This window comes from Rhineura floridana, chromosome 14 (genome assembly GCF_030035675.1).
Source record: "Rhineura floridana isolate rRhiFlo1 chromosome 14, rRhiFlo1.hap2, whole genome shotgun sequence".
In the NCBI taxonomy this organism is placed as follows: Eukaryota; Metazoa; Chordata; class Lepidosauria; order Squamata; family Rhineuridae; genus Rhineura; species Rhineura floridana.
This window is the reverse complement of record NC_084493.1, coordinates 37,699,123-37,723,554: the sequence shown is the minus strand read 5'-3', so window position 1 is coordinate 37,723,554 and position 24,432 is coordinate 37,699,123. Positions and strand designations below refer to the sequence as shown.

General features: G+C 46.5%; 1 protein-coding gene across 8 annotated transcripts in view; it reads left to right on the top strand.

Moving 5' to 3' along the window:
* RNF111 (ring finger protein 111) overlaps positions 1 to 24,432 on the top strand; it is a 50,429-nt gene that overhangs the window by 20,927 nt on the left and 5,070 nt on the right. For 6 of the 8 annotated variants that reach the window (XM_061594795.1, XM_061594793.1, XM_061594792.1 and 3 more), the window contains 10 exons: positions 645 to 771; positions 6,974 to 7,137; positions 9,202 to 9,399; positions 11,865 to 12,181; positions 14,584 to 14,833; positions 15,158 to 15,500; positions 16,889 to 17,014; positions 17,798 to 17,924; positions 20,812 to 20,904; positions 22,220 to 22,315. In XM_061594795.1, coding sequence (XP_061450779.1) covers positions 645 to 771; positions 6,974 to 7,137; positions 9,202 to 9,399; positions 11,865 to 12,181; positions 14,584 to 14,833; positions 15,158 to 15,500; positions 16,889 to 17,014; positions 17,798 to 17,924; positions 20,812 to 20,904; positions 22,220 to 22,315 — 1,841 coding nt within the window. The remainder of the gene's footprint in view (positions 1 to 644; positions 772 to 6,973; positions 7,138 to 9,201; positions 9,400 to 11,864; positions 12,182 to 14,583; positions 14,834 to 15,157; positions 15,501 to 16,888; positions 17,015 to 17,797; positions 17,925 to 20,811; positions 20,905 to 22,219; positions 22,316 to 24,432) is intronic. The other 2 variants (XM_061594788.1, XM_061594790.1) reach the window with 1 other exon arrangement.

The following is a 24,432-nucleotide window of genomic DNA, read 5'->3' as shown; positions in this document are numbered from 1 at the left end:
GCTCCAAGTGCAGGGACAGTTGGGGTGGGTGCTTTAAGATAAAGGATAATTTGACATGTTATGACTTCACCCTCAGTTATCTGCTTCCCATTGAAAATCTATGCCAGGGAATCTACTGCCATCCAGGTATTGCTAGATTCCCTGCTCTTGTCATGCTGGCTGGGGCTGATGGGAGTTGGAGTCCAGCAGCATTTGAAAGGCCTCAGCTTCCCCACACCTGGTCTCGGAGTGATGATCTGAAAACACATGATGCAACCATTTTGCTGAAGCTAAGCGGTGCCTGGATGAGAGGTTGTCTTCCAAATTTCCCATGCATCTTTCCTTGAATTTCAAAGAATGACAGGATATAAATTGGGAGTTACTCTGATCTGGGGACAACCACTTGGTAGATGTCAGCTGTTCCTCACCCATCAGACAGCTGCTAACCTGTTCTGTAGAGCCAAAACTGCTCTCAGACACCATTGAAAGTGGCTGCAGCTTCATAAAAGTAAATGTAACCACCATGGAAGAGTTGTATTACTACTTTTTAGTTACATTTTCTGCAATACTTTCCTCTTTTCACACCATATATATTTAATACCCTGTGCAATTCACTTCTAATGCAACGTGTTTGTCTTCTCTTTCCTTTATGTTGTGCCTTTCAGGGAGTATTGATGAAGATGTGGTGGTGATCGAAGCGTCCTCCACTCCCCAAGTCACTGCCAATGAAGAAATCAATGTTACCTCAACAGACAGTGAAGTAGAGATTGTAACTGTTGGAGAAAGTTACCGGTAAGGCTTCCATTGACTCTTCCGGCAGCTCATGTTATCTTTGTTGTTATTGTTGTTGGAGTATAATAATAACTTTGCAAGTAAGCCAGGACCTTGTTGAATGTGCATGGACAGCTATTCCTTAAACTTTGTTTTATTAATCTCTCTAACCCTCTTCTGATAGTTGGAACTTACAGGTTAACTACAGGCAGCTCCTGATATAGACTAGTTACTTGCCATTTTAGTGATATGTTAAGCCTTCTATCTTGCCATTCTTTTAATTTTTCACTGTGCAGTGGTACAGACACTGGGTGTTCTTTAGAGCCTGTCCTTCTGCCTCTGCATTATATGGATGCCAATTCTAAATTTAGAAGAAGAGAGCCCTCTTGTTTAAATGTATGTGCATCTTTGCATACATGATTGACATTTGGGAAGGGCTGCAGCCCAGGGGTAGGTTATGGAGAAACTCCACTCCACTGCCACCAAATTGTAGAGGTCCCACATCTTAATTTTGTCTCTACTCAAGCTATAACCTTTTACTTACTTATCCAACCCTTTTATCGCTGCCACCATATATCTAAATACCAGGTCAGTTATATGCAACAGCCGCCTCCTCCTTCACCACCAGCACAACTTCTCCACCGATGTCCTGGAAGAGGAGGAGGAGGACCCTGACGGTGAGAGGTCAGGTGTGCCTCTGCTCCAGGAGAAGGCGGAGAAAGACCCACCCACCCTGGGGCCCGACCCTCTGTATGCTGGCTCCGGGGATGGTTCAGGGGACGGGCGGGTCATCCACGGCCACAGGCACCACCAGTGAGCCCCGGGCAGGCAGGCCTGCTCGAAGCTCGCCAGGCCCCGCAGGGAGGCCAGGATGTAGCAGACAGCTGTCCATGGCCTCTTGCCTTCGAAATCTCTCAGGCTTCCATCAGAACTTCTACTGAAGTCTTCACCTTGGCCCAGCAACCTTGCTGACTCTTGGCTTCAGAGCTCGCTTGAAGCCTGCCTCTTGGGACACAGCCCTCCTCAGCTCCAGCCAGTGATTTCAGCTCTTGGCTTCTCTCAGGTGTCCCAGATCTCTAAAAAAAACCCTGCCCCCTGCCTGGTTCTGGCTTCTTCCTTCTGTCCTCAAGCTCACACCGTCTGACTGACTTCTTCTGACAGATTCACCCACTGACTGCCTCTTAATTGAGACTTAATTCGAGAAGGGTCTGTTCCCAGCCAATCACTTCATATTTACATGGAGTTCTCCCCCCTCATCAGGCCACTACTCTGGTCCAATGGGATGAGGCAGAATATCTGCTGACTTTCTCATTAAGTTTATCCTCAGGCAAGCAACAAAATGAAATTATAGACTGGAAAGGCAAACTGTGACCACCTCCCGAAAGGCAGCCCAGGATGAGGAGGCAGGTGGGGAGTTGTTGTTTTGTGCCTCCAAGTCAACTGCGACTTATGGTGACCCTATGAATCAGCAACCTCCAAGAGTATCTGTCATGAACCACCCTGTTCGGGTCTTGTAAGTTCAGGTCTGTGGCTTCCTTTATGGACTCAATCCATCTCTTGTTTGGCCTCCCTGTTTTTCTACTCCCTTCTGTTTTTCCCAGCATTATTGTCTTTTCTAGTGAATCATGTCTTCTCATGATGTGTCCAAAGTATGATAACCTCAGTTTCATCATTTTAGCTTCTAGTGATAGTTCTGGTTTAATTTGTTCTAACACCCAATTATTTGTCTTTTTTGCAGTCCATGGTATGCGCAAAGCGCTCCTCCAACACCACATTTCAAATTAGTTGATTTTTCTCTTATCCACTTTTTTCACTCTCCAACTTTCACATCCATACATAGAGATCGGGAGTACCATGGTCTGAATGATCCTGACTTTAGTGTTCAATGATACATCTTTGCATTTGAGGACTTTTTCTAGTTCTCTCACAGCTGCCCTCCCCAGTCCTAGCCTTCTTCTGATTCCTTGACTATTGTCTCCATTTGGGTTAATTACTGTGACACAGTATTGATAATCCTTAACAAGTTTAATGTCCTCATTGTCAGCTGTAAAGTTACATAAATCTTCTGTTGTCATTACTTTAGTCTTCTTGATGTTCAGCTGTAGTCCTGCTTTTGTGCTTTTCCTCTTTAACTTTCATCAGCATTCGTTTCAAATCTTTACTGGTTTCTGCTAAGAGTATGGTATCGTCTGCATATCTGAAATTATTGATATTTCTCTCTCCAATTTTCACACCTCCATCTTGGTCCAATCCTGCTTTCCGTAGGATATATTCTGCGTATAGATTAAACAAATAGGGTGATAAAATACACCCCTGTCTCACACCCTTTCCGATGGGGAACCAATCAGTTTCTCCATATTCCGTCCTTACAGTAGCCTCTTGTCCAGAGTATAGGTTGCGCATCAGGACAATCGAATGCTGTGGCACCCCCATTTCTTTTAAAATGTTCACATGCTTCAGAGGTGTGAGATCAGACATGTGGGCACGGGATTCCAGCAAACTTATTTCTGCACTTCACTTGTGTAATTGTTACTTAGCACCGATATTTGCTAGTTGAAAGAGAAAAAGGTATTGTTGCTTTCCTCTACAAGCATACCAAATACCGTTTTCCCAAGAATATTAAAAGGTGACTACTTCACAGGATTCCCTGCCCACACGTCTGCGTCCCTGTTGTGGCAGAGCCGCTTGGACACTGACTTTGGCCAAATAGGAACCCAGGAAGCTGCCTTATAGCAGGTCAGGCTGTTTGTCCATCTAGCACAGCATTGCATGCACTGGCTGGCAGCGTCTCTCCAAGATTTCAAGAAATCATAGTCTGCCACCTGATCTTTTTAATAGGAGAGGCAAAGGATTATCCTTCTAACGTCTGCATGCAAAGGATGTGTTCTGCCACTGAGCTGTGGTCCCTCCCCAACTACTGATCTGGAAGGCATTCTTCTCCCTGAGGCATGTGGGTCTCAAGCAGTCCCAAACTATTTTGGATCTATCTGGTGAATGTATGAAGTTGCCTTAGACTAAGACCATTGGCCCATCTAGTCTAGTATTGGCTTCAGGGTCTCAGGCAAAGGTCCATCCCAGCCTCATTATCCTGAGATCCTTTTAATGGGAGATGTTGGGCTGAGACCTTCTGTGTGCAGCGTGTCTGCTGTGCCACTGAGCTATGGCGCTTACTGCCTAGGAAGACATGTTCTTGATCAGTTCGGGTTCAAGCTTGTCTTCGCCACCTTGCTCTTGTATGCTACCTTGGGCATTAATAAGAACAACAGATAGATGACTACAACAAAGCCATTTATTACTAAAATATTATGTCAATGATAGAGATTGGAAACATACTAATTTGCAGTTAAGACTCCCCAATTAATCACAGATTAAAAGCTTAATGGTTTGACAATCCTGGTTTAACATGATGTCTAAAAGAAAATGAAGGATATCAGATGTGATGGACCATACTCAAGACAAGAGGGAGCACCTGAGAGATGGCCTTCTCAGTGGTGACACACCCTATGGGCTATCATGGTCCAAATGGCTTGGGTGGTGGGGGAGTGAGAAGATAAAACCATCACTGATATGTGTGGAGGTTCATTTGGAAGAGCCTGATTTGGTCTCACCTGGATTTAAGAATTTAAAGGTTTTCCAGCACCTGGAATTCTGCTCTGAAGTATATTTCCAAGCAGGGCAGCTGAGCCATAGTTGGTGAAGTGTACTTCTCCGATTCACTCCTAACATCCAGTGCCCTTCCAGACAACCTTCAAGGATAGTCGTACATGGAGGTCATTGTAGGAACCAATCTGAGAGGTTACAAGGGCACACTCAAAGGTGCATGTTTTGTTTTATCTTCATTTTTAAATTTGTATCCTGCTACAAGATACAACAGTACGCCAAGATGACTGCAGATAATATCAGTGCAATAATGAGCAAACTCCACAATAAAATTTAATTTAAAATTGCATCCTAAAAACAAAAAACAGAATCAGAAATGAACTGAGACAATTGATTTGTTCTAAATGGAACAATTTTCAGTAGCCTTCTCCAAGCTGGTGCCCTCCAAATGTTTTGGACATTGTTCTGATTGCAGTTGTAGCCCAAAACATCTGAAGGGCACCAGCTTGGGGAAGACTGATTTACAGAATGCTCTAATTTTAACTCAGAAAGTGCAGGTAGCCATGAGCAGGTAGATCATAAGAAGAATTCCAAAGTCCAAATTAGGGCAATGCCTTTATTAAGCCAGCCAAAATATTGAAATAGTGTGTAAGATTTTGAGTTTTCCAGAACTCTTTATCAGGCTAGATGGCAAATATAAAGGGTGGAGTGAGGAGGAAAATATCTTTTGATGTGTTGAAGCCATGGCGACTGCAGCTGGACAGTCTTAAGAGAGAATGAGGGATGGAACTCTCTTAGGGGTTATGCAGGTATCAGCTTGCAGGAAGACCTACTGGGAAGGAAGGGTAATTTCCCATCTGCAGACACAAGACCTGGCTGGTAGCAAAGAGGTCTATGTCCATTTTGGGGCCAAACACACAAATTCCTTGATAGGCATGAAATGGGAATCGATATACCAGGCAGTTCTTACACTGGCAAAAGGGGGATTAATTTTTAGATTGTGGTCACATGCAGACTCCCATGACTTCAACAGCAGCCAAAAGACAGTTCTCCCCTTCCCCCACCAGTTGCTCAGTTTGCAATCTAGCCTGATGAAGTGTTTTGGAGAGCTTGCATACTATTTTTTGATAGTTTGGTTTTCCTACTTGCTCTAATATGGATTTTGTAATTTTAACTCAGTTTGTGTTGCATACATCCTGCTGCAATGGCACTAGAATGGCACATCGTTACTTGGGCAAAGGGTGAGTTGATATATCAATATGTTAGACTGTTAAAACGGGTATCTTTGATTGGATCATGAATATGCTCTGGCGAACTTGAGGTTTGCATCACGCTTTTCCTGAATAAGCCATGTAGTAAAGGTTTTGAGTATTCAGTGGCATTACCTTGGCTTCCTTTTTCTAGGTATAGGAGGTGACAAGAGCAATAATTGATATCAAAGGAAACATAAATATAATAAAAATATGAATTCAAATTTGGGGCTCATGGGTACAGTGACACTACATCTGCTCATTAGATCTGTAATGATGCAAAAGGTATCATTGTACCATGTTTTACCCTTAATTTGTACGTTTTGTGATGTGTGCAGTGTAACAGTTAGACTGGGCCTAGTCTAACCCTTGTCCATTTGAATCTTTTCAGTCTGCAATTCAGTACTCCCCAAAGCAATACTGCAGCAGAAAAGTTGTTTACATAGGGTGGGTTTCAATGCCAGTCCTACCCAGAGTAGACCATTGAAACTGATACACATGACTAACTTAGGTTCATTCATTTCAGTGGGTCTTCTCTGAGTAGGACTTAGTTGAATACACCCCATATTCTTGGGATAGTGAAATTATATTGTGACAAGCTGTCAAGGTGGACAGAAGGTGACTCATGGACCACTGGCTGATATGTCGTGGACCTCCTGTACCTCCTTGGGGCTAAAGTTTCTGCAAAGGAAGCACATCATGTTCTCAAGAAAGACTTGTGATCACCTGACACAGACTACTTAACCGTTAAGAGATCTTGTGAACATCAGGAGCTGCCTTATCTTGACTCCGACCATTGATCCATCTAGCTTAGTATTGTCTCCATGCTGTAAAGATAATCCGGACTCTCTGGCTTATTGTGAACAAGCAGCATGCTGGTAGTGTATGTCCCTCAGCCTCTCTAGTTTCATTCTTCCCCAGCCTGAGCAGCATAAACGAGGAGGTCCTGGCTTCCCACTGTGTCTAAGCCAGCGAACAGCAAACTATGAACTCTGTTTCAGATGTAACAGGAATCCAAGGCTGCATGCTGGTCATTCATGATAAGCCAGAATGTCTGGCTTATTATGTGTGAAAGCAGCCATGAGTAGCAGTGGGTCTCCAGAGTTTCAGACAAAAGTTTCCACCACCACCCAGCCCTACCTGAAGATGCCAGCGATTGAATCTGGGACCTTGAGTAGAGAACCTGTGGCTGAAACTGGCCCACAATTGATCTGGAAAACCAAATAGTGCTTAAAACACATCTCGGTCTTGAATGGGCGTCCTCCGAAGCAGCTGGTGGTGCAGATTGCAGAAGTGGTCACCTTAACAGACCTGTCATGGTAAAAAGCAACTCTTCCTTTGAGATTTCAAGCACCTGTTCTTTATTTTTTCAGGTCTCGGTCGTCGCTTGGGCATTCTAGGTCCCACTGGGGTCACAGTTCGAGCTCCCACGCTTCATGGCCACAAGAGCAGCGGAGCCGTAGTAGAATCTCCACAGTCATTCAGCCCCTGAGACAAAATGCAGCAGAAGTTGTGGATCTCACAGTGGATGAGGACGGTAGGTTGCCGTGCCAGCAGAGCCGTGGCCCTCTCATCCATGGGAATGTGACTTTTCAATGGTGTATGGGTAAAAACTGAGCTGTAAAAACCATAGATCCACTGCTCACCAACCCCACAGAAGCATTGGTCTGAGGCAGAGATCCTCGTGGATCTTCGTGATTTTTACATAGTATGACAGCAAAACATGCAACAAATAATGGAACACATCTATGAACGAAGAAGTGACCTATGATTTGATAGTGGTTTTGAGGGGATCTCTTGAGTTAATATTATGAGGATTTGTAAGGATCCATGCGTTGGATCCCTGCTTTTGTGCCATGGCAGCGCTGAAAGCATTGGATCTGTGATTTTTACAGCTCCGAGAGACAGATGGGATCTTCCAGTTGATGGTGGTTTGCATGGATGGGAAACCCATGACAAAACTGCATTTTCAAGAGGGTCTGTTTTACTGGGCCCAGCATGTGTGAGTGCCCATTTGCGTCTGCTCTCTCTGTGGTACTCCATTTCCTTCCGCCCACCCAACTCCAGCAACTCCAGCACTTTCTCCCCGCAGCCTCATCCGCATGCTGTATTTTTTTCTCCCTCTCCCAGGTCACTCCCCTTTTCCTCCTACCCTCTTGATTGGTTCGTTTTCTGTTCACCTGCTGAGGGTTGCTCTTCCAATTTCCTCCGGCTCTACTGAGTCCTACTCAGAGTAGACCCACTGAAACCTAGGGTAGTCAGAAACAACCCAGTATGGTCAGCCATTTTTCTTGGCTGTGGAATTCATGACGGCACGGTGAGATCCTGTGGTGCAGTGGGTTGAAGGTGGGCTGTGGGGGCCTGAATCCAAATCTCAGTTCAGTCAGGCACTCACTGATGTGGCTGGGCTTGTGCAGTGAACCTGACAGATGGGTTGAGGTGGCTCTGCTCTGGTGCTCCTGCCTGGCTTCCGGTATAATTTTGTGGCTTGGGAATGGGCCATGTGGGCCTTGAGCCTTGTAGGAGAACGCGTGGCATAGCCTCGCATTTGAGCTGGCCTATCTAGCTCAGGACCATCCACCTCCCACAAGCACCTAGGACGGCCCTCCATGGCCTTAGCCAGAGGCTGTTCTCAGCCCCGCGGTTGCCCCTGTGGCATGCGTTGTGCCACTCAGCCAGGGAAGGGGCGTGGCACAGAAGGAGAGCATCAGCTCTGCATGCAGAAGGTCCCAGGTTCAGTCCCTGACATCTCCAGGCAGGGCTAGGGAAGACTCTGCCTGAAACACTGGATTGCTGCTGCCAGTTAGAGCAGACAGTACTGAGCTAGATGGGCTAATGATCTGAGGGCATATGGTAGCATTCTGTGTTCCTAGGTAGGAAGGCTAGGGCTCCAATCTTGAGTCAAATACTGGTATGAATAATTCACAAAAAACTTTAACGAAGAATAAAATAAACCACCCCCAACTAAGCAACAGACCTTCGAGGATTTCTGGGTTACCAGCTCCCTTTGAAGAAAACTTTCCAGTTTGTTGCTTTCCAGTGTGCTGTTTGAAAGGGGAGAGGCTGCCTTCCTTTGAGCAATAAGAACCAAGGGCAACGGGGTCTGATAGGTCTCAGTTGGAATATGGGTCAGAGACTCTCTTAAAATTGGATCAAATGCATTTATTTCTAAGCCATTTAGGTCTTAGTGTCCTACAGCAATTCCACACCAGTGGGTAAAAATAGTATCTCAGTTTAAATTTTGACCCTGCCTTTGAAGAACATGGATGTAACACTTTATCTGGAAATGAGGCCCAAGGGTGCGCAAAATAAGCAATGGGATGGGACCTGCTCATCAGCAACACCTGACTCGTAAGCTGCGTGCCGCATGAGTTGATGCTAATATAAATATCTGCCCAGCTATTGAAGGCAATAGTATGAACATCACTGTTAAAACAGTTCTACGCACACTGCTGAATGGGCACAACCGGCCAAGTCATAAGCCCACATTGTCTGTCTCACGACTGGCCATGATGTGTGTTCAAGAAAAGAGTTCTGAGTTACAGGCTGCCTGAACAGGCTGCAAGCGCTTGCATTTTGGTACGTTGTTGTTTTTATACAGAGCCCACCGTTGTGCCAACAACCTCATCAAGAGTGGAATCCCAGACGGCAAATTCCACATCCGCCGGCGGCCTCAGCACCACAGCCTCAGAGCAGGTCTCTGATGTCCTTTGTAGCATCTCCAGCAGCCAGTCCTCCTTAGTCCCAGAGCCGTTGGTTGTCCTCACCAACAGCGGGACTGCAGGGAATCCAGCAGGAGGTAAGGAATAAGGGGCTTTACCTTTTTGCAGTTGATTTACCACAAAGTTGATGTACTTATTACTTTGAAAATGTAAAGCGTACTTTTGCCATGGAAGCATAGAATTTCTGGGGCCAGTGTTCCTATCTCTGTATTTTTTTAAAAAAATTGTAGATATATGAGATTCTACTATGGGGGGCAACGGTGAAGAACTTTCTTTCTAGGAGCTTTACCCAGTTTTAGGTGAATCTGTTGTACAGCAGGGCCACGCTTTACAGCGCTTTGCTAATGTGGCAGTCTCAATTAGACACAATTAGAATAAAGCCCCACTCACATGGCGCTTGTTCCCCTTTTACAGCGGTTTTTAGGCGTCGTGTGCTATTCTATTCAATGAGTTCCGCTTTTCAGCGGGGGTCCGGAACATAACCCACCATATGAGTGGGGCCCTACTATACTGGAATAGCAAGTCTGGATGAGTTCTTGAGGTGGGCTTGATTATACTGTGATCCCAGTGGAGTGATTCTTCCTGATCTGTATGCCTAGGCTACCATTTTTCAAATTCCTGGAAAACTTTGGCAAGGTACTGGCCAGCACTGGGAGCCTGTGTTCCTAGGAATGCTGGGATTTCTTAATACGAAGGTAATAATGGCAAGCAAGCCTCTCTGAATGACTGCTTGTGCCTTCCCCTGCCTACAGCATGCAGCTACAGGACAGTTTTGAGGCGCAGTCCGGGGCACTTTTCAGTTCATATGGGCTCCTGGGGAACCTCTGGTGCCCAGTGCAGACAGTGCCACAGAATGCCCTGCAATACAGAATGGCGTCCACAACACCTGCAGAGGAATCCCACAGCAGGCAGATCCATGTGGAAAGGATTGAACCTGTGAAACTGCCTTGGTCTGAGTCTAGCCAAGAGTCTTCCTGGCAGTGGCTCTCTGGGTCTTCTCCATCAACTGCAGCCCGACATCCTTGAACTGCAGGTGCTGAGGATTTCAACTTGGAAACTTCTGGGTGCCAAACTGGTGCTGTGATGCTGATCTATGGTGCTCCTTGAGAGTAAACATTTAAAAAACCACTGTATTTAATTTGTCAGCTTAAATGACTAATGATGTTACTAAATTTCCCCGTTCCAGACCATGTTAAAAACATTAAGTCAGAACCGCGATTCTGCTTCTCTGGGCTGTGCTTGTAGAGCTCCTGTTTAAGCAGGGCCTTTCAGTTCGCTTCAGTGTTCAGCATGCTGTTACGCGTGCAGAACTTTCCCTAAGGTGGAAGTGAACAAGGAAGGAGCTCTTTGTCATGCAACAGCTCCGAGTGTGCAGCTTAAACCCCAAGGAGGAGGTGGCTGTTCATAATTAGTTCAGGTCCTTTGGCTGTAGCAGTTCACTAAAAATATTTTGAGAAAGGGCCTGTCAGTATTCTTGATCCCACTACCCAGAGGCTTTCTGTTCACTTTGAACCTCTGAGGCAGGAAGCTTTTGAAGCCAGTTTACCTCTTGAGCGTTACTTGTACTTGCTCAGGAGATGGGGCTCTGCCAAGAAGTAAGTGAAACATGGATGCTGGAGAAAAGATAAACGACTTCCTGCTTTCAGTTTCAGCAAAGGCAAGGGATTCTCGCTCACTACAGCGCGAGGCAGGGTCTAGCCCAGTGGCCTGAGTGCCAGTAAAGGTAAAAAGAGGCAGCCAGTCCCAGGCAGAAAAAGCTTAGACAGGAGGGGATTTGCAGCAATCTGCATGTGCAGGTGAACCATGACAGAACTTTGACAGAAACCTTTCTGAATTGCCATGAGATTTTACTATTAAAACAGTTGGGATGTCTCTGTTTAAACATAGCCTTATTTTGAAAGGCTCACAAGGCAGTCATGCAGATTTGGCTAACCTGCGTGCCTCCAGACGTTGTTGGACCCAACTCCCCACAGCCCCCGCCAGCATGGCCAGTGGTTACAGATGATGGGAGCTGTAGCCCAGCAACCTCTGAAGGGTCACAGGTTCCCCACCCCTGCATGGAAGAATCTGTTGTTCCCTTCATTTCTGAAGTTCAGAAGTAAGTGTAGTTGCTCATGTAACCAAAACAGCACCATCCATGCATAGAAATGTTAGCAGGCTTGGGAGAATCTCAAGGTTTGTAGAAGCACAACAGATCTTCGGGGGGGGGGACTATATGTGTGTGGGGAGGGGGAGCACACCTCCACAACAGCCCTGTGGGGATGGAGCATGCTCAGTGGGCATAGCATGCTAAGTGAATGCTGGGGTGAGGATGTAAAGAGGGGAGGGGAAATGGAATGAAGTCTCATGGCTGACCCTGACTGGAAGAGTGACCAGGAGCATTCTGCACTGCAACATTTTGTTGCAGTTCCCACTGGTCTTACTTTCATAAGCAAATGACTCTAATCTGGTTGTACAATCTGCCGAGTTTCCAGGTTCGCCTTTCACTGCTGTTTCTGTATTATCGACTGAGTTCACATGTGCTTTTCCTCTCCCGTTTAAGATGACACAAGAGGAAATACCTCAAGTGCAACACTGGAATCTGGTCCTCCTGCAATGCCACGGCTGCCATCGTGCTGCCCCCAACATTCTCCGTGCAGTGGCTCCTCGCAGAATCACCATGCCCTGGGGCACCCTCACGCCAGCTGTTTTCAGCAGCACAGCCACCACTTCCAGCATCATCACCACCACCACCACCCCCATGCGACTGTCCCCCTCTCTCCGTCGTTCAGCGAATCCAGCTGCCCTGCTGAAAGGCCTCCCCCAGTGCTGGCACCTGGGGGACCAAGTAGCACTTCTGGCACCACTTACCACGAGCAGGCAGGTTTGGTTATGGATGCCTCACTTTTGCTACGGTGGTGTTAGAGGCAGCTGTTTCTCTGTGCGATGCTTAATGCTTTTTCTGGACGACTGGCCACAGTGGCTGTATTCTATGCCCACTGTTGGAGGCAGCCCGCCTCTGAATGACAGTTGCTGGGAATCAGGTGGGAGGGCATTGTTGCCCTCCGGTTCTTCTTGCGGGCATCTGGTTGGCCACTGTGGGAACAGGATGCTGGACTAGAAAGGCCCTACTTCTGGCCTGTACCAGAAGTTGGGCTCTTCTAATGTAGGTTGATGTAAGAGTAAAGAGTGTGACTAGATTTGTTTCATTAGACAAACCGCACTCTGTAATATAGAAATGACAGTGGTCTGCCTGATGGTGAGGCTGCTGTAAGAATAGCTGAGACCATATACAGTAGGGCCCTGCTTTTCGGCGTTCCGTTAATACGGCACCAGCAGGGTGATCAGCTGGAGGGGCGGCTGGAGCTCCCCGCACTCCAGCTGATCGCGCCGGAGGAGTTAAAGATCGGCTGGAGCTCGCTGCAGCCAATCTTCTCTTCTGGCGCAATCAGACTCTCGCTCGAGCTGATCGTGCAGAGATGGGGAAGATCTGATCTTCTCCTCTGGTGTGATCAGCAGGTTAGGTTCCAGACCCCCGCACTACAGCTGATCCGCTTTTTGGCGGTTTTCGCTTTCCGGCGGGGGTCTGGAACCTTACCTGCTGTATGAGTGGGGCCCTATTGTATGTGCCATGCTTTGAACATTTCAAATGTGCAGGTTAAATATATTCCCCTCCCCCTGTTAGTACCGCTGACAGCCTAACCCGATGTGTATTGACTCGACAGTAACACTCTGAGTTCAGTGGGGCTTCCTCGCAACAGAGTCTACCTAGGATTGCAGCCTTGGTCTTGCAGAAATCTTCTAGCATGGTTGGGCAATACCTTTATTAGGAGGTGCCATAACACTGTACCACAAAACAAGCAAGTTCACATTGGCCAGAACTCCTCATAAGACTAAATATTACGCAAACTAGGATTGAGGTTGAAGCCATAAAATCTGCATTTAATCAACAGAACAGTCAGGACAGTGGTGCTGACTTAATTGCAACAGCTGCTGTGTGTGTGTGCGTCCTCACAAATGTGTGCACTTTCTTGGTGCAAGAAAACCTTTCGTCTTCGTAAAATTTTAAGCCAAGGTTTTCTTGCATCTTCTGTGTTAATTGCAGAAAAAAAACTGCATCATTCTGCTTTTGAAAAAATCCCCAGAATTCTGCACAACAGACAAAAGGGGGTAAGTCCAAAGATGATAGTGGAGTGTAGCCTCTCCCAATATAAAAACAATACAATAAAATGAGGGCCAGATATAATGAAAAGCAATTCTATAACTCGTAAGACAAGGCAGCATGTTGTTTGTTATTTCCGTGTGAATCCATTTGTAGGAGATCAGCTGACAATTCTTCACTCGGCCCCTTGTCCAAAAGTCTGCCGAAAGAAATGTGTCTTAACCTGTTTCCTGAACGAACATAATGAGAGGGCCAAGCATGCCTCCCTGGGAGGGAATTCCACAGGCGGGGAGGGGGAGCACCGCTGAACAGGCCCTTGCCCAGGTCCCTGCACTCCATCCTTAGTGCTGCACAGGGCCCATTGCTCAGAGCCTTCTCTGCAGGCCTCAAGGCATGGGGAGGTCTCTGTGGGGAGCAGACATTAAGAAGAGCTTGCTGGATCAGGCCAATGGCTCATCTAGTCCAGCATGCTTTTTTCTCAGTGGCCAACCAGGTGCCTGTGGGAAGCCACGTTCTCTCGAGATATTTGAAGCCCAAGATATTAAGGGCCCTAAATGTAAGTGTAAGCACTTTGAACGTAGCTGTTGTGAACTGGGGGTTAAGCGCCCTCAGCTCATGCAGAGAAGGAAGGCCGGTGGAGAGGCAGCTGCTTGGAATCAGCCTGCACCAGTTTGGGGCATCCAAGTGAAGAGTCTCTTGCATCCCTCTTACTGCTGGCAGGTCACCGTCATGACTCTTCTCAGGCACTGCGTGTGTGTCCTGACTAGAACTGAAATGGTGGCCAAGACGGTCCTTGGTTGGACCCAAGAAGTGATTTGTTATTTCAGAAACCTAGGTTAGCTCTTTGTGGGTTTCATTCTATGGGCTAGCTGGCAGGTTTACAAGGGGGATGTCGATGTCATGGTGAAAAAGCTTATTTGGTCTTTTCCTAATGGTAACACTCTCTCTCTCTCTCTCTCTCTCTCTCTCTCTCTCTCTGTGTGTGTGTGTGTGTGTGTGTGTGTGAGAGAGAGAGAGAGAGAGAGAGAGAGAGAGAGAGAGAGAGAGAGAGAGCAACCGTTTCATCACAGTTCAAGAAATCTTTAAATCATCTTTCTCTTTTCATCCTCCCTCCTTGCAGCAGGCGCTCCCAGTAGACTTGAGCAGCAATGGCATAAGGAATCACGGAAGCGGCTCTTTCCACGGAGCATCAGCCTTTGACCCCTGCTGTCCCGGAGCTTCCTCCCGAACAGCCATGTACGGGCACCAGTCAGGCGCTGCTCCCAGCCAGCCAGTTGCCATAGAGGGATACAGTGCAAACGTGGTCGCCCAGCCTCAGCCCCCGCCACAGGCTTCGCTGGCATCCTGCCGGCATTATATGCACTCGCCATGTAAGTTTGGCTGGGGTCTGGGACATCAGCTGGCAGGGTAGGCCCCCCAAAATTGCCTTCTTGTCATTGGCAGCCTGCAGCGTCTCCACAAAGTGGCACAATGAGCAGGGAGTGCATACCGCTGGAATGGTGCCGGGTTGGGTGCAGCCTTCCCTTGCAGCAGGGAGAAGTGAAGAGGCTGCTTTGGGCATCCGATTTTTGGGTGCCACCAAGGGCAGCAGAGTAAGAGGTGTAAGATGATCTCAGTTTTGCTGATTGTTGGAATGGACTGACAGGGTTTGTTGTTCTTCTCTCCTCCTTCCCTCCTGCTGCCCCTGCTTTCAGATGCCTCTCTGACTCAGCCGCTTCATCACCAGGCTTCTGCATGCCCCCATTCCCACGGAAATCCCGCTCCCCCTGCCCCCCCTCAGCCACCGCAGCCCCCTCAAGTAGACTACGTCATCCCTCATCCTGTCCACCCCTTCCACCCCTCGCTGTCCTCCCATGCTTCTTCCCACCCCGTCCCGCCCCCGCCACACCCATTAGCCAATGCTGCTGCCCCAATCCCACAGCCCCTCCCGGCTGCCCATCACATCCCTCCCGCGGCACCTCCCTCCCAGAGGCTGCACCCTCACGACGTGATCCAGAGGATGGAGGTCCAAAGAAGAAGAATGATGCAGCATCCCACGTACGTCTCCCGACGAAAGGGTTTCCTCTTTAGGATTGAGCCACTGCCATCTGGGGGCTTGGGTGGATGGGGATGGAGGAGTGGCAGTTTGAATGTGGGCTCCCTCTGAATCCCTGAGAGAATGGGTGACACCTCCTCTTTTACCCCAGCCTTCCCCAACATGGTGCCCTCTAGGTGTTTTGGGCTGCAGCTTCCGTCAGCTCGCCCGGCAGGGGCCGGTGTTAGCTGTAGTGCAGAGCTTCTGGAGGGTACCAGGTTGGGGAAGGCTGCTCACCTCTTTGGTTGCCGTTGCCAAGAGGTAACTAGTTACCTCTAAATCTGCCTCTGAGCAGCAGCTGAAGTTAAATGACTGCTTGCTGCATTGTTTTAATGCCACCTTTCTTCCCATGATCTCAGGGTGGTATGCATGGTTCTGTCCCCATCCATTCTGTACCTACAACTGTGGAGGAGACTGTGCTTGTAGTGGTTGACTGGCTCAGGATCATCCGGCGAGCTTTACGGCTGAGCGGCGAGTTGAACCAGTGTCTCCCCAGTCCTAGTCTGGCACTGTAGCCACTACACCACACTGCCTCTCTTGAAGTTCAGATGAAATGATTGGGTGTGGGGTGATGGTAGTTTACTGGAATCTGCTTCTGTGATTTGAGTACAGCTAGGCCTAAAACCAACATCTACATTCACATCATACTCCCTGGGCCCTAATTTAAGCAGAGATGCTAAAAGATGTGAATGGATGTGAATAGTGGCTCTCTTCACTAGGGAGGAAATCTAACTAAGAACAGAAGTCTCCTGTCATCTGCACTTGAGAGTTTGGTTGCAACAGAACTGCTGTTAATTAAACTGTTGGCCTCTGTCCTTTTGAATAGTTACATCACATTGACTGTCCAGTTTCCAGATTATAAAAATGAATGCTGACTAAGGAGGGCTGTTCACTTGATAATTTTAAAAATATTTCAGGGACCAAAGCTGTTAGCCGCAGGCTTGGTTATTAGGAAATGGGCAAAGGCCAAATCAAGTCCAAAAGTTTAGTACTTATGCAAGTGTACCAGAAGGAACTGCCACTTTAGAAATTGCCATTTTTATATAGTTTTACTTAAAGCATTCTGTGTTGAGCATGCACACAGTCTTTTTCACATTTCTCCGCAAGTCCTCCTAGCCATCCACTTCTAAGGTAGGAACCCCTCCACTCTCGCACACACCTGATCAGACGTTGGTTGAGGGGTGGGGTGAGTGAGGCAGACTGCACAGGAATGAGAGAGGAGAAGTCAAGAAACCCATTGTTTGTATTCTCCAGTGTGAAGTAATCTGCAAAGAAAGATTTGCCCAGAGAAAAACTCTTGCATTTGTAAGCAGCTTGTGATGCTACTTCTCCCCCCACCCCTTGCTTGCAGGCGAGCACATGAACGACCACCACCCCATCCTCACCGAATGCATCCCAACTATGGCCACGGGCATCACATTCACGTACCACAGACGATGTCTTCGCACCCCCGTCAAGCACCAGAGAGATCTGCCTGGTTAGTAAACTCTTGCCTTCTCTTGATTCACATCAGAAAAATATGCACAATAGTCTTTGCCTTAGAAGTAGTAGCCGCAAAGTATCCCTGTTCATCACACTTGCAATTGCAGCTGATTGAAAACAAAACTTTCATTTATTCTAGATCCTGTCTTTGCAAAGGCACTAAATGCCATTGCTTGCTTCTTTTGGATATTTTTCTAGTCCCTCCTTAAATAGCAGGATTTGTTTTTAATCTGTTGCATTTGTGGTCTCTTTTTTATCCAAGCAGCCATGTGGAGTTTCTCATTTTATCCTCACAACAGTTTTGTGAGGTAGGCTAGGCTAAGCTTATGAGACAGTAACACACTACTAATTTTGTATTTTAGGGGGGTTATATTGTGTTAAATGATGGTTGTTTAGTAAATTAGTAATTATATTTTATGAGTAGGCATATTGTATATTGCAGCCTTTCCGACCTGGTGTCCTTCAGATATTTTGGACGATAGCTTCCATTGGCACCAGACTGGGAAAGGCTGGTATGTTTTGTGTTAGGAAAGCTTCCTTGTAAGGGCTTTGCTTCAGAAGGCAGCCTAAAAATACCTGAATAAATACAGACACTTCTATCTGGGCTTGGAAACAAACAGGTAACTAACATTCGGCCTCTTGGTATTGATGTTTATATGGCTCCAGAAGCATGCAAAAGTCCAAATATTTGCTGTGAGGAAATTTCCTTTCCCAAATGGTGAGAGTGGTGTTGACTTCAAAGCCTGTCTAAAAGTGACTTTTCTCCTTCTCCTGGTAGGGAGCTGGGAATTGAGGCAGGAGTGACTGCAGCCACTTACCCGCCAGGCCCATTGCATCCGCATTTGGCTCACTATCATGCACCTCCTCGACTTCACCACTTACAAATAGGTGCTCTTCCTTTAATGGTAAGAACAACTCTGAAACCACTGCCAATATTTGCCGGTTGCTGCTGCTGCTGCTGTACGGCATCCATTGGGGGCAGCTCCCCCACTTTGAAAAGAGTGGGGGTTGCGCCAGAGAGTCCAGGGCAGATCATGCCTGCTTCCGTTTCATTGGAAGTTTTGTTACTTGTAAGCATCAGTATGTAAGAACGTCTTTGCAAAAGAAGGTGGACTTCCTAACACAGAGTTGAGAGACCTGTTGCCCTCCAGATGTTGTTGGACTCCCAACTCCTGTCAGCCCCCACAGCCAGTGGTCAGGGATGATGGGAGTTCTACTCCAGCAACATTAGGTGGCCACGGATTTCCAGCTGTGTTCTAAGCGGCAGGGACTTTTAATTGGGTTTAAGATGGCCACCTTTCTGACTTGGAACTCAGAAATTAACCCGTATTAAATTAGCCAGTAGTACATTGACCCTCTGCATCTGATTTTTGTTGTTGTTGCTTAGTTCAATAACTTGCTTCAGAAGGCTTGAGTTACAATGCTCCTTGATTAGTAGGAGCGAGTTAATAGGATTACCTTCAAGTGAAGACTGGGGTTGTACCTAGAATAGTGATAATGGGTAGGAAAAGATTTTGAGGTTACACATTGTAAGCCAGGTTGGTTGGTTGTGGTTGATCTGTGCACATGGAGTTTTGTGTAAAGTTCAGCAGAATATGGGATTAATCACAGAATCCAGAACATCTTAAGTTTTGCAAATTTTCATCCCTCCTATTTTGGAGATCTGGAGGCAACTTATGCAAAAGGAAGAGGTGACCTTTGATCCAATTCTGGCAGCCTTACTGAACTTTGTAGCTGAAGAACTCTCTCCAGTGACATTACTTGGGTGCTTAGGCTCCTGAATTAGACAGGAAAACTCCTGATGCAGCGCCGAAATCCCCTTTTTGCATTCCAGTTCACAAGAAGACAAAAGTCACTGGCTTCTCTTCTTCCCATGCTAGATGAAAGGCCAATGCAGATAATAGCACATTGATTGTAAGGTTCTTTTACAGCAGGGATTGGGAACCTTGTGGCCCCATGTGGTTGGCCTCCAACATCCATCAGCCCCAGCTAGCATGACCAATGGTCAGGGATCATGGGAACTGTAATCTACTGACATCTGGGGAGCTGCAGGTTTCTCAGCCCTGCTTGCGGAGATTGTCATCCACACTATTGTATAGCACTTAGTATAACTGCAAGTGGCTTATACTTCACCCTGCTTGCGGAGATTGTCATCCACACTATTGTATAGCACTTAGTATAACTGCAAGTGGCTTATACTTCACCAGCCTGTCAAGGGTGTTTTATCTAACTAAAATAGTTGTTGAACTGCTGTTTGAGAAAAGCAAGAGATGTGCGATAGGATGGTGATGGACACAAGCAGTTACAACCTTTATTTGTGTTTAAGATGTGATGACTTTTACTAAGTCCTTAGGAATGGGGTGTGTGAGCAGGGTTGCACAGGTCAGGACTGATCTTTCTGGATTTGTGAGGTAAAGGCCAAGTATTAATTTCTTTAGCCGTTCTTAAGAGTACACCAGGAGTGCTGCAGTTGGTGGAAAGTCATAATCTCTGCCATTATTTAACCCCTAGATTAATTCCAGGTCATTGATAGACAGAAAACCATCCTCATTTGGGAATTTATTTGTTTTAAGGATTTGTTTTAAAGATCTCTATGGCATCTTACCACAGATTAAAAGAATGAAGCAACCTGAGGAACTAGAGTTTGCTTGAATTTCTGGGGAATTTAAAGTGCAAGATGTGGAATTCAGCCTCTGGTCTTCTAGCTGTGATGGAACTGCTCTGAACCTATAGTTCTTTTGACAACTTCTTCGACAGAGGCACAAAGGATGCTGGAATTAATATATTTTGTTTTGCTCTATGGGATGATTAGCTCCAGATTTCTATTTGATTTCTCACCCTTGAAGTTCAGGAACATGAGATTCTGGACCTGATGCCTGGAATGTTGTAAAGCAGCCTTCAATCTCACCAGCCTCCTGCCCTCCAGATAGTTTGGGCTACAATTCCCATCAGCCCCAGCCAGTGTGTCCAAACCATCTAGAAGGCACCATGGTGGTGAAGGACGCTTTGCAGAGTGTTAGGCGTGCTTGCCTGGAAGGGATATTGCTTGCTACATTCTGACTGGCTTTCAAGTAGACACTGGGATGTTGTGTGTGACTCCATTGAGCACCCTTGCTGTGCTCTTTGTGAGTTTGTCGGTTTCCTGCCTCCTTTCCATAAAAAGGTATTGGAATTTCTCATCTGGGGGGTGGTGCATGTAGGTTCTGAAATACCATGATGTGTATGGTGAGGCATACACCAACGGTCAGTTGATCTCGCAATTTATTTTAGGAGTGGTATCAATTTTGGAAATGGTCCCTGCCCATTTTTAGAACACAATAAGCTTCAGCATAAGGCAGATGCATTTCCATGTGCCTATTTGAATACGTGAAGCTCGCTAGCTGAGAAACTACCTTGAGTCATTCTCAGATTATTTGCAAGCTTTGTAATAATAGCCATCATCATGTTAGAGTTCATTTATATTATGTTTGAGGCACAGAGTTTGCCAGAATGTGTTGATATTTCTGGAATACTCTCACACCTGAAGTCTTGGTTGGGTGAGAACTAGGCAACCTCTGGACTGAGTTCAAACAGAATAGCCACTTCCTTTCTTGAAATAATTTGTTTCTAGGACCCATTAAGGAAGATTTAGAAAGGGGATTGTAGGCCCACCATCTACCAGGATTCTGACTACTGGTGATGAGAATCACAGCAGCAGGGCTCTATTGTTTGTTTGTTTTTTTGCAACATGAACAGTAAAATACTCAAAACTGTTCTGCAATTAGATTTAACTCCATTCTGCTATTTGAATAGGTTCCTGACATGGCGGGCTACCCTCACATTCGTTACATTTCATCGGGATTGGATGGAACTTCATTCAGAGGCCCTTTCAGGGGCAATTTTGAGGTTTGTAATAGAATAAACCTGGCTACGTGGCAGCATTTTTGCTTGAGGGGACAAGGGGGAGGAGGGGTACATTGCAGAATTAAATGTAAACTAATTGGATCTTAGATCATCTTTTTTGTATAATGACCTCTGGCCTTTTATTGTGCCTTGGGAAGAGGGCCAGTGCTTAAAAAGTAGAGAAGGCTTTTTTTCTTTCTTTTTTGGATTATGCAGCAGTAGGTGGCAGGTAACAGATTATGTACTGCAAGAAATGTTTACATTGACAAGTTGCAGGACTCTTTGAGGCGGCTAGTTGGTGTTAAACTGTTGATCCTCTTAAACGAAATTGGGCCATGTTTACAACTGCAGTTTATGTGGATCAGAGAAATTCAGACATCGGATGCAGAGAGTTAATGAACGCTTAATGTTCTAGTCCAGTCTTCCCCAACCTGGTGCCCTTCAGGTGTTCTGGACTACGATTCCCATCACACGGCCATGTGACGCTGGGGCTGATGGGAGCACACTCATGCAGTGTGGCGCTGATGGCAGTTGTACCCAAAACACTGTGGGGCGGAGGCTGTTCTAGTTCATTGGAAAGATGTTCAGGGAGTGCTTTCTAATAAGCTGTGTTCTTTAGGGACAAAAATGGATCGCCATGTTTCAACCAAAAGCCTGAAGCAGTATAAGGAAGTAGTCTTTTTAGAGTAGTTATCATCACATCTTCATCATAAAACACACAGCAAACCACCCTGTGCATAAGCACGAGAGTTAAGCTAACTGTTCACTAGCAAGGTGAGCTGACTTGATCTGCACCAACTAAGTGTCCTCCAAAAGTTTATGCAGCCCTGACAAGGGGAATGAGGGGGTCAATTTCATGAAGGTTGCTCATAGATCTTTGGAGGTCATAGTCTAAGGCAGTGACGAGGAGGCTGTGCCCCTGGAGATATTGCTGGATTACGACTTCCAGCATACCTGACCATTGGCCATGCCAGCTAGGGCTGATGGGAGCTGGAATCCAACAACATCTAGAGGGCTACAGGTTCCTCATCCATATAAAAGCTCCAGAGCCCCCTTAAGCACTAAACCACCCCACACTGAGCCATTTTTATGACATCAGAGCAGGTAAGCCAATTGCAGCCAGAGTGGCTATGATAAATTCCATGGGCAGAGCCACTGTGATATTATAAGAGATCAGAAATAGAGAACTACTTGTCTATAGGCTACTTCTTAAAGAACCTGCATGTGAATCAAGTAGGTGATACAACAAGCTGTGAAAAAGTAGGATAAAATGAGAGCACCAAGATATTAAATTCTCTTGGTTCCTCCTTGATTCCAGGAATTAATTCATCTGGAAGAACGTTTAGGAAATGTGAATCGTGGAGCTTCACAGGGAACAATTGAAAGGTGCACGTATCCACATAAGTATAAAAAGGTGAGCATTTCCTAGAGGTGCTTGAGCAATTTGTATCTTTGCATGCTTCTTTTAGGGCTGTGGGAAGGGACAGGAATACATTTTTGACATTAAACTCTAATGTTTTGATGCTGCATCAAAATCCCTGCACATACAAAACTAGTATGTTGAGGAAAGAGTTCAACTTACCCTTTGCCTGAGACACTGGCTATGTATGTGTAGGGGCATTTGATCATTCAAGAGGTGATCTTTCAACAAGCCTTTTGAGTTGAGACCTTATCCCAGTCTGTGTCTGTGTTGGAATTGCTTTTTAATATATTTTTAAACCTTTTCTTTTTTTAAAAGATTTTTAAAGCTTTTCAAAAAAATGTTTTTAAATATGTTTTATTTTAATGTATTTTAAAGTCTGTTTTTATGATGTTTTAAAGTGTTTTTAGTGCTTTTGTTTGCTGCCCTGGGCTCCTACTGGGAGGTAGAACGGGTATGAACCACATAATAAATAAATAAGAGGCACACTTCCAAAACAGGGATGTCACATTAGGCTGCTGATCATGTAGCCTGCAAAAGTGAGTTGCAGTAATTCTAATTTTAGCAACCATATCAATGGAGTCCTAGTTTAAATTATAGTGCTATAAGTGAGGAACAGAGTCGGGGGTGGGAGGTCTCCTAAAGCCACCAAGATTGGCTGAGCAGGAATCTGAACTACCCTGTCCAATATCAGGTCTGTCCATTACACCACAGGAGCAAAACATGATGTTGGGACATTTTTCCAGGATGACACAACAGTGCATGTTGTAGGGCTTTATCTCCCCTTATCGTGAACAGATCACTATTTTGTGAGAGTAGACCTTTCGATACCACACACCCTCCGCGGGGGCAAAGGACCCATTAGGATGGTCCGCCCTAGGCGTTTGATGGATCCTGATGGATTCCTGAATGCACTTGGGGATTTTATGGAACCTGCAGACGGGCACTCGGTCAAATCCCTGGTGGAGGAGTGGAATGAGGCGATCACTGGGGCATTAGACTGGGTGGCTCCAAAACGCCCTCTCCCCCTAAATAGAACTCAGACCGCGCCATGGTATACTCTACAGCTGCAAATTCTGAGATGGCTGGAACGCCGGTGGCGGAAAACTCGCTCTGATGATGATCAGACACGGGTTAGAGCGGCTGCAGCAGCCTACCACGTGGCGATGAGGGCAGCAAAGAAGGATTTCTACGCTGCCTCTATTGCGTCTGCAGAGTGCTGTCCCAGGAGGCTGTTCCAAGTGGTCCGAAGCCTGGTCGGTCCAGTTGCTTTGGAACCGATGGGATATTCCAAGACCTCCTGTGATGAATTTGCAAAACAATTTGGGGATAAAATTGATCATCTAAAGATTGCAATTCCGCACGCTGCAGATACAGTGAGTGAGCCAGAGGCAGCCAATGGTTTTCTGGTAGTGTGGGATCAGTTCCAGCTTCTCCTTTCCAAGGAAGTAGACAAGGTGCTTTCAACGTTAAGGCCAACCACCTGCCTACTCGACCCTTGCCCATCGTGGCTCATTATGAGCTGCAAGAACAGACTGGGCGAGGGGATCAAGGCGGTAGTAAACGTGTCCTTGGAAGAGGGCGTGATGCCATCAGCTCTCAAGCAGGCAGTAAAAAAACCAATCTTAAAGAAGTCCTCCTTGGATCCCCAGGGTTTGAATAACTTTTGCCCAGTCTCAAATTTACCATTCTTGGGCAAGGCGGTGGAGCGGGTGGTGGCAAAGCAGTTGCAAGTACGCTTGGAGGAAGCGGATTATCTGGATCCATTTCAGTCGGGCTTCAAGCCTGGACATGGGACTGAAACAGCCTTGGTCTCCTTGGTGGATGATATGAGGAGAGCGTTGGATAGGGGTGACTGCACCTTCCTCATCCTCCTGGACCTCTCAGCGGCTTTTGATACTGTTGACCACGGTATCCTTTTGGATCGCCTGGAGGGGTTAGGCATAGGGGGCACTGTACTGCAGTGGTTCCGTTCCTTCCTCTCTGATAGGCACCAAAGAGTAGCATTGGGGGATGAGGTTTCGGATCCTTGGCCTCTCACCTGTGGGGTGCTACAGGGCTCCATCCTCTCCCCGATGCTATTTAACATTTATATAAAGCTGCTGGGGGCT